Source organism: Amphiura filiformis, chromosome 9 (assembly GCF_039555335.1).
Source record: "Amphiura filiformis chromosome 9, Afil_fr2py, whole genome shotgun sequence".
NCBI lineage: Eukaryota > Metazoa > Echinodermata > Ophiuroidea > Amphilepidida > Amphiuridae > Amphiura > Amphiura filiformis.
In genome coordinates, this window is record NC_092636.1 from 64,531,315 (window position 1) to 64,540,685 (window position 9,371).

Sequence of the window (9,371 nt, forward strand, 5' to 3'; positions counted from 1 at the left end):
TTAATTTTAACACCAGGATTTAAAAAAATGTATATTCAAGCACCAAGTTTTTAACTGACATTAAAAAAAAAAAAAAAAAATATTGCTTTATATTTGACCGAGAAAATTAATTTCATAGCAAAAAGGTGTATCTCTGAATTGTGCTGATTTTTACATGTATCGATCGACTTTTAGCGCGACTAAGCATTTCTAAAGAATTGGTTGTCCAGGCGGCAGACTGAAGAGTAAAATTGCACATTTGTGTTTGTGAGTGACCTTCTCTCCTTTCTCATTTTCCTTGCTATTTTCTTCCATTTCTTGCTTTGTTTATCAAAGCTATCTAGGCCAGCATTGCTTTTATTAGCCTACACTGGTCAGGCTTGTGCTTTTTTTTTAAATAGTATGAGCTTGGAACGGTCCATGGATTTCCCATGGATTAGCATGTGTCCCTCACGGACCAACATGGGTAAACAAACAAACAAACAAGGTATATCCGATTTAGTTTCTTATTAAGGCACCCGTTATGTTCTAGCACGTTGGAACTTGATCTTCATCTTGGCCATCGAATATTTCCGAAAGTAGCGGTTGAAAGAAACGTTTATTGAGCTTGTGCTTTACAAAAGTGGATTCGCATTTAGTGATGAGCGGCTGAAGGTCTGTCAGAAAAGCAACAACCTGCGTATAAAAGAAATAGAAATGTGAGGTCATTATACCGGTATACAAGCTGTTATCAGAGCACTGTTGAGGTTCTCGACTTAAGCTTCATGTAGTCTTCTTGTCCATACTCGAGCTTATTTATAATTCCGATTTGTACTGATTATTCTAGGACTACATCATCGCAATTAATAGAATTTCCATATCCGATGTTTTCAGTGACCATGGTGACCATACTCTGTTTAACCAGTTTTACTGATTTCTTACTCGGGATTTGGAGGTCACTAACTGATGGAAACCTTTTCATGACTATGCCCGCCACACTTAAAAAATGCCGTGATTACAGATTAATTTGAACACCTTTTCAATGGTGGAATAAGAGTTTTAGTTAAGGAGTGGATTCACACTGTTTTATACACATACGGTAGTTACTCCTGAAACTGATGCCCATAACTGCATGCACCCAAAATCTGCCAAACATCACCGTCCCCACTTTTCCACCAACCCACCCACCTCCGGAGCGCGCGCCAAATACAGGTACCCACTGGCCAAAGTATTGCAACATCGTTGTAAAAATTACATCATGCAATGAATACTGCAATTTAGTACGTATAATATATAAAATTTTTCCAGCGATACAATACTTGTCCAGTGTGTTTTAAAGTAAGGACCAGTAAGGTCTGGTTCATAGGGAGAATTTTAAAGATAACATAATATTCATTCTTCATGTTCTATACCTTTGCCAAGAAATTTGGAATCTCTGCATGGTTGACGTGGCCACTTTCTGTCAATGCGTTAAGTAGCTTCTCTTGAATGGCGCTAACAACTGGCCGAGTCGAATCCAACAACTCAGGATGATCTGATATTTTTAAAGGAATAATACACAAAGATTTGACATATAAAATCACCAGATCCCAAGTGGACTTAAGGATTTTGGGACAAATTTGGACATGAAGTGTACCCGGGAAGTGTATTAGATGACGGCCGGTGGAATTTTCCATCCAAACAACGCATGTTGAAAGAAATTGATTTGGGGAATGTTCAAATTTATACACAACAGTCGTCATCTGAGAATAATGTTGCGGCCCGGATGAAAGTGGTACCTTTATACGATCAAAAATACGTCATAGCATACAAGCTTTCCAACAAGAGCGGGCCCTGATAAATGTAATGATATCTACAAGGTGTTTTTAAAAGTCATTTAGTGTTTGCATATAAATACTATTTTATCTATCCTTAGCAAAGAACTGGAGTTTATTTATTAATAAAATAGTTTTAAAGACCTGATATCAAATGTAAAAATAGCGGCGGGTATGTTACATTTACCAGTATGGTGCGCATTGAAGTAGCCAGAAATGGAACACTTCGTTATCTTGCAACCATTTTTTACTTCCGAGGTAATTCAACATGTTTAAAACTCTTATCAAATAAGCTAGCTCTGTTTTTGTTTGCAAATGATAGTTTAAAGATCAGGCATTCACATATGTAAATGACTTTTGCAAAACACATTTGAAAATATCACCACATTCGTCGGGCCCGCTTTTCTATAGGACACACCCTGTATAATTAACTTAAACCATTTTCCCCAATATTATTATATAACTGGTCATGTATGGGTATCTCTCTGCAAAAGTTTTGGAAATTGCATGAAATTGGTACTTCTTCATTTAATTTCCCCTTCAGGATCAGTTTCGATACCCTTTGAACACGTCTTGAACTACCTTATACGTACCCGGTGATACAATACGTATCGCAACGATCAGGATAAATTCTTGGTCACTTAGCTTCAATTTTGCCAGCTTTGTAGCATACTCAATAACAGTAACAATTGGTGGAAATCCTGCATCTACCAAGTTACTTAGGGCGACCTTCTTCCCTGGCATGATCATGCTTACAAAACATTTCTCTTTCAAATCAAACAGTCGAATACTCGTCAAACACAAGAATTCAACGAATGACCCTTTGATGGGTGCCGGCGCAGGTGTTGATATGGGTGGTGGCGCAGGTGTTGGTTAAGAAGTATACAGAAAATGGGGAAAAGGAAAAATAAAAGTCAAATTCAGTATACTTTTCAGGTTATATGGTTATTTTCTACAAAGCATTGAATCTATTACTGGTGTAGTGATCAATCTTGGACCAAGCTGATGATATATCCGATAAATTTAATATTAATATAATCATAAGGTAATTCACCGCGATGCTTTACAGTCAGTTCCTCCTTTCATTCAAAATATCATTATAAAAAATGCATAATACTTTATCCAATAAACAAAAAATGATATCAAGAGCATATTATTTCTAAATACCTTTTATTAGTGCTGCTTGATCAGCACATTCTAGATTTAAAAATCCAGGCAATGTTTTAGCAAATTTTGCCAGCATCTCGACCATCAACAAGTTGAGACTCATTGCCTGTATGTACATGGCTGGATTGTATGCTTGTGTATTCACGTCCTCATCACAATCAATAACTGCCACTTGTCCGCCAGATTCCGATTCTTCTTTGTATGATCCAAATCTAGTCAATTGTAGGGACCTATTATAAAAAAAATCATCTACATAGTGTTGATAAGTCATATTTTTCGAAATTGTTTCTGTCAAACCAAGTTGGTATGACCATGGGGTCGGGGTTTTGTCACGAATGTACACTTAGGATGAACAATTGAAGGTGTTACACTCTTACCAAAAGGTTTTTTTTTCTCTTTTCCACTGAGCACATATTTCGGTGCCAGTGCTTTTATTTTGTTTTGTTTTTATAAACAAAAGAACAATTAAGAAGAATCACAAAAAATCATTAAAAATCACAAAGAATTACTTACACAGCATTAATAACAAAGTGTTACTATATTTTAAACTTAAACAAAATACAAGAGTATACTCAAAGAATCATGTTATCTGACAACCAGTCTCTCTTACCAAAAGGGTTCGTGGCTGTCCTGTATGTAACCATCACATGAAAAGGTTTGACTACAAAAACGATTCTCTTATCAATGCATCTACGCACAGTCAGTTTCTACCTCGATACACCCGAGTACACAAACATTTCCAGCACAGCGAGATTGATCTAGCTGGAATATATGCCTCTGTGATTGTTTTTTCTCAACACCTCAACTGTTCCCTTCATCCAATCATCAAAACAGCCACCTGATATTCATATTCACAATTGTACAGTAAATCAGGTATTCATTTAAACACACAAGAGACATAAAATAATAAAGCTCGCCTTTGTTGGCTCGTCGGGCATCCACCACAGAACATATTCATAACCCCAAGATGAAAGTAGACCTGCGATTATTTAAGGAAGTGCTTGAAGGTGGATACTCGGCCCAAAAGCCCGCTTCGCGGCCATTATTACATTATCAAATGATCTCTGCCCCCACCCACACTTTCCAAATATGGCCACATGGGACGGATTCGCCAGATATTTGCCGGACATTCAACGATCGGAAGTACATAAGACGCCTGCAGGATTATTACCGGTCACAACGCATAGAGAATCGAACGGAAATCAGACCCAAATTCTGCCGGACTGGTGTATTCGAGATGTACGTAGACCCAGTCGGTTTATGTGTGACAGAGACATACAATCAAACGGCGAGGTATAAGCATAACACATCACATAAACTGACATAAAGGCATGATACAAATATTAATAAAACGAATCCTAAATTGCACAACAGATGCTGTCCACTCATGATAATATTTATATATTGTACCACACTGAATTTTCCGATTCCGAATTAAACAAAACCAATTTCATAAAAGATGTAAGAAACCAATAACTGAAGTGATTCCCGTTGATTGAATATTTGCCATGCATTTCTCAGCCTAATAAATAAAAGGTCTAGTGAAATGTCAGTCTTGCACACTGAGCATGCCGAATACATAACACCCGGACATAACACGGACATTAGGCGGATGCACCGTATTTAGCGTTAGCTTTGGACATTTATTTTCTTTATTTTCCACCCGACTTACCCAGGTGAAAAATAAAGAATATGATTATAATATCCAAATCTAACGCTAAATACGGCGCCTCCACCTAATGAAAAAAGCTTATCTTGATATCTTTACCTTTCAGGTCTTGTCGAAATATCCCCCTTGGCCAAATCCTTGCTAGGGGACTCTCCTGCTGATTTGTCTTCTTCAACACAACTGTCAAACAGATTCATTGTCTCAAATACAGAGCTGATATCGGTATCCGATGAAGATGCATATAGCTCCTTGTATATCTTCTTACTCTCACTTATAAATGAGGCAGACTGAGAAAACAAAACACACACAATAGTTGTTATTTAGTTTTAAAAAGTCATCCGCATAGTGCATGTATTTTACTTCGCCTCTCACTAGTAAAAGTGATTTTACGTTGAAGGCCCATTCGGTGATCCCAGAGTAAGTGTAAAATTAAAATTAAATTGTTTACAAATTGCCTAAAAGTAAAGGATAAGATAAAAATTTGGCATCATTTAAAATGCTACTAGTACTAGTACCAGACGCTTGTACCAATCTCGACACAAGAAGCACTGACCCAAGTTCTTTCTATGGTGTTCACAGTTAGGGGTGAAAGGTCATGTATAATGTAGGGGTTATAGGTCATTATATTGACATCTTTAAAATGCTACTAGTGTCAGGCGCTTGACCCGATTTTGACCAAACGTTGCCATAAGAACCGCTGACCCAAGCTTAATATAAGTTGTTCACAGATAAGGGACAAAGGTCATGGGGGTTATTAGGGGTAATTAGGCAAAATCTTTAAAATGCTACTCCTCCTTTAAATTACATGCTATGACCACCATACTTGATCAGAGGAACTGCTCGCCCAAACTTAAAATAGATTGTACCACAGTTTAGGGGTCAACCAGTGGTCAAAGTTCAAATGAGGTCACATGTTAAAATTAACCCGATTTAGCTTAGACTTGGTTCAAACCAACTTTGATATGAGGTGAACATGAAAAAAGTCAACTTGAGGTCACCTGAGGTCAAAGTTCAAATGTTAAAATTGGCCCGAATGGGCTTAAACATGGTGCACATCATCCTTGATATGAGGGAAGCATGAAAAAAAATCAACTTGTGGTTACCCGAGGAAATGTCAAATAAGGTCACATGCTGCAATTTGCTTGATTGGGCTTAAACTTTGTACAAAGAATCCTTGATATAAGAGGAACATGAAAAGGTCAACTTCAGGTCACTTGAGGTCAAAGGTCAAACGAGGTCAAATGTTGAAATGGGCCCGATTGTTTTAATCATCCTTGAAAAGAGGGAAACATGAAAGATGAAGTTAAATGTAAAATGAGGTCAGAAGTCACCGCCTGATATTCGTGGGTCTTGTGCCACAGTAGCTCTATTTAGTGTTCGATCGTCTATTCTTCAATACCAAGAAGAAGGTAGTATGTCGTGAAATGGTACTTCTCTCATATCTAGATCTTGATTTTTTGATTCTGTCTAACAATACCTTATCGGGTCCGCGCGGTTTAGCTGCTTCAAACCCGGTAACTAATGCAGCCATCAATTGCCGATGTTCTTCAGATATCTGCTGCTCGGGTGGCGCTACGGTGACCACACCAGTTGCCACTTCCTCTTCATTTTTCTCGGACTGTTTTGCTGGTGGTATCGATGAATTCTTCTTTTGGAAGACTTTCTGGTTTTGAGATGCTCTTTGCTCCATAACCCTAAACAATGAAACATAACATAATCAATATAAACAAGAACTGTCTTTAAAAGAATAGGCAAAATACTAGGCACAAAGACCTGGATCGTCACCCAACCATAACAAATGGTTTTACTCTCAGTCGGTTCATGGAGGAGTTTGAAGATTTCCTGCAGGTCGTATCTTTGTTGAAAACTTATCATGTTGGGTGATTTTAATTTCCACATGGTAGAGCCTTATAGATCCGAGGTTGCTCGTTTTCAAGTTATTTTATCCTCTTTTGGACTTAACCAACATGTCAATGAGGCTACCCATAGATCAGGTCACTTACTTGATCTTATAATGACTCGTAATGACGAGGATTTCATTAGACCACAAGATGATTAGGGAGCGATCGTTATTTATGGCAGGGGGGGGGATGGGTAAATTTAGGGGGGAACACGAAATTTTTTTTGTGGTCTTGAGGGGGGGGAACCTGAAATTTTTAGTTGAACCAGGAGGGGGGATTGTTAAATTTTAAATGGAGAAAATTGGGAAATTTTTTTGCGGACGCGAGGGGGGAACGCGAAATTTTTTGTCGATATTTTTGCCAAAACACCCATTCCCCCCCCTGCCGTAAATAACGATCGGTCCCTTAGCTGTGTCCTCCAACAACGTAAGTCACCACCCATGAAAGCTACATGTACCATGCGGGATTACCGTAATCTGGACTCTAGCGTATTTGTAGGAAATCTAACTGACAGACTGGCCTCTACTGTTAACATCTATCTTATTGAAAAGGCTGAAGAAAACCACTATAAAGATGTGTTGTACAATGCTAGTGTAAAAGACACTTTTAAAACATTAGGTGTTTTACTTAATAAGAACTAGACTACGCTAATGTCAGGGTACTAAGGCAGGCTACTAACTCTGCCACTCAGTTAAACCGATATTTAATTAAGCTTACCATAGTCAAATAAATAAATGTTGAAGGGTTTTGCTTTCTATTTCTAATAGCCTGTTTTATATTAAATCAAGGTTGCTTTTAAGTGTATAAAGTTATTAGGAAAATTCAAAGATAAGGCAGTTTCCATGGCAACGGCCATTAATACACACATTTACGCAAATTTCCAAGTAAAACAAAAAGGAAGAAAAAGAGGGGAAGCCAATGGCCATTACCATGCAAACTGTATTACCTTTGAATTATTCTAAAAGCTTTTTGAAGCGTTGTTTAACATATCAATAATACAAGGTGTTATACAAACTTTTGTAATGCAAATTGCTTAAAATAATGAAAAGTGGTCCATTTTTGGCTAATATCACTAAAAACATGTCTTCATATCAATTTGTAAGCGCTCTTTTAATAGCAAAGTCATAGTTCATTGAATTTACAACCGTATGACAAAACAGGCAAAAATAGTAACTTTTTGCACAAGATTAGCAATTTAAAGAGAATTGGCCATTGCTCATTCTAGTGACGCTAGTATATGGACAATATAAGTGTGCTTTTTCATTTAATAACATTGTAAGGAACACTTGAGGTTTTGCCTTTTAAAACCTATATTTTGGTCAAAAAATGTGCTTGGATAGGTAGTTTTCAACAGATTTTCCACATTCGCCTTGCTATAACATTGAATTGCGTTATCTGTTGACATAATGACGAAAAGTTCTTAGGGGGAAGTGTTAGCTTTCGTTTGATATAAAACAAAATTGTGATTGGATAGAGGGAACACTTGTCGTGTAATCAAAGACTGTGCGGAGACAATTCACTGCTTGCTTGAGAGCTCTTGGACGAAAATGTGTACTCCGGTGTATCAAGGTTGAAACTGTGCGGATGATGGTTTATAAGAGAATCGTTATTGTATAGAAACCTTTCCATATGTTATGCCCACTCATGAATTTCAATGGGTAATAGGTCAAAAGACAGCAAAATGCTGTATTTTGTCTTTTGTGATCCAACATACATCCGTCTTAATAAATTGATATACTTTTCATGACGCACAAATCTTTCTTTTTTTTTAATCCCCTTTTTTTTAATAGTTATGATAAATTGTACAAACTTGGGCAATTTGCATAAAATTTTGCTGAAAATGTTGACTTTTGTTATTGCATTGAGTCGAAATTTCTTGGAACATTGGTATATGGATGGGTTCTCAGCGGCACATCCCTACCCAAACTTAACTAGAGCCGCCCGGTAGCATCAGTCGAAACACAATGGTCACACTATAATATTACAGTACTTACGATCTATTTTCATTCCTAAATCGAGACACTTTTTCCTTCGACAAAACACACAGGTACGATCTGTTTTGGTAATGTTGCAGTTTTCCTGGTTGAGTAAGTTGTAACAATGTAAATCTTGTCGACGGGCATGACGATAGAAGAATAATTTACAAGCTTCACATGAAAGCACTCCGTAATGCAAACCAATATTGGCCGAGTCTCCGCAAACTACGCATACGTTATTCAAAGAGGCTGCACAACTGGGGAAAATAACATTAAAAAAAGATTGCAATTGGTTGATTTAAGTAGTTCAAAACATATATTGTATAATGAGAAAAGATGGATGAAGTTTTATATAAATGCTAATCATGCTAATGTCAAATTACCCATTATGCCTACTTACACCCTAACGCCCCAAACACCAGCACACACCCCAACCTAATAAGTTAAACCCACACAATGACTTACCTTGCTGAAGATGAAGCAAAATTGCCCGACATCGTGCGTCAGTTGCAAATGGCAAAATGATATAGACTATAGCTGTTTTGATCATAGAAGAAGAGGATGCTTGCAGATGTCGTGCAAGATTGACCATGAGCGGTATCGGTATAGCGAGAATGACACTTGCAGCAGGATGTTTTGAATGACAGTACGTACTCACGTACTCAACAAGGCTTTATTAAGATTTATTTTTGGAAAAATAGTTCACAAGCTTATCAGCAAGCTTGTTACCATCACTGAGAGCCAGAATAGAATCAAGTGACTCTCAAAGTGGAGTAAACTCCGGGGGGGGGGGGCACTCCCATATATTGACATACGTCATGTGCCCATGAAAAGACCCCGGTATTTTTGGCAAATCCTACACCCAATGACCCCATTTTTTCAGTAG

General features: G+C 37.6%; 1 protein-coding gene across 1 annotated transcript; it reads right to left on the minus strand.

The window, feature by feature from the left end:
• Window positions 1-453: 453 nt before the first annotated feature.
• LOC140160388 (uncharacterized) lies at window positions 454-8,736 on the minus strand. Its single transcript, XM_072183627.1, has 7 exons — window positions 8,504-8,736; window positions 6,086-6,302; window positions 4,708-4,895; window positions 2,940-3,169; window positions 2,366-2,593; window positions 1,371-1,492; window positions 454-654 (listed from the first exon to the last, which is right to left on the minus strand). The coding sequence occupies exons 2-7, from the start codon at window positions 6,296-6,298 to the stop codon at window positions 508-510; spliced, it is 1,128 nt and encodes a 375-aa protein (XP_072039728.1). The 5' UTR covers window positions 6,299-6,302; window positions 8,504-8,736; the 3' UTR covers window positions 454-507.
• Between the last annotated feature and the right edge of the window lie 635 nt (window positions 8,737-9,371).

Coding starts and splice junctions, on each gene's coding strand:
- LOC140160388 (XM_072183627.1), bottom strand. CDS start 6,298: ATGGAGCAAAGAGCATCTCAAAACCAGAAAGTCTTCCAAAAGAAGAAT. Junction 4,896..6,085: donor AACCGCGCGGACCCGATAAG/GTATTGTTAGAC, acceptor TTGTTTTCTCAG/TCTGCCTCATTTATAAGTGA. Junction 1,493..2,365: donor GATACGTATTGTATCACCGG/GTACGTATAAGG, acceptor TAAAAATATCAG/ATCATCCTGAGTTGTTGGAT.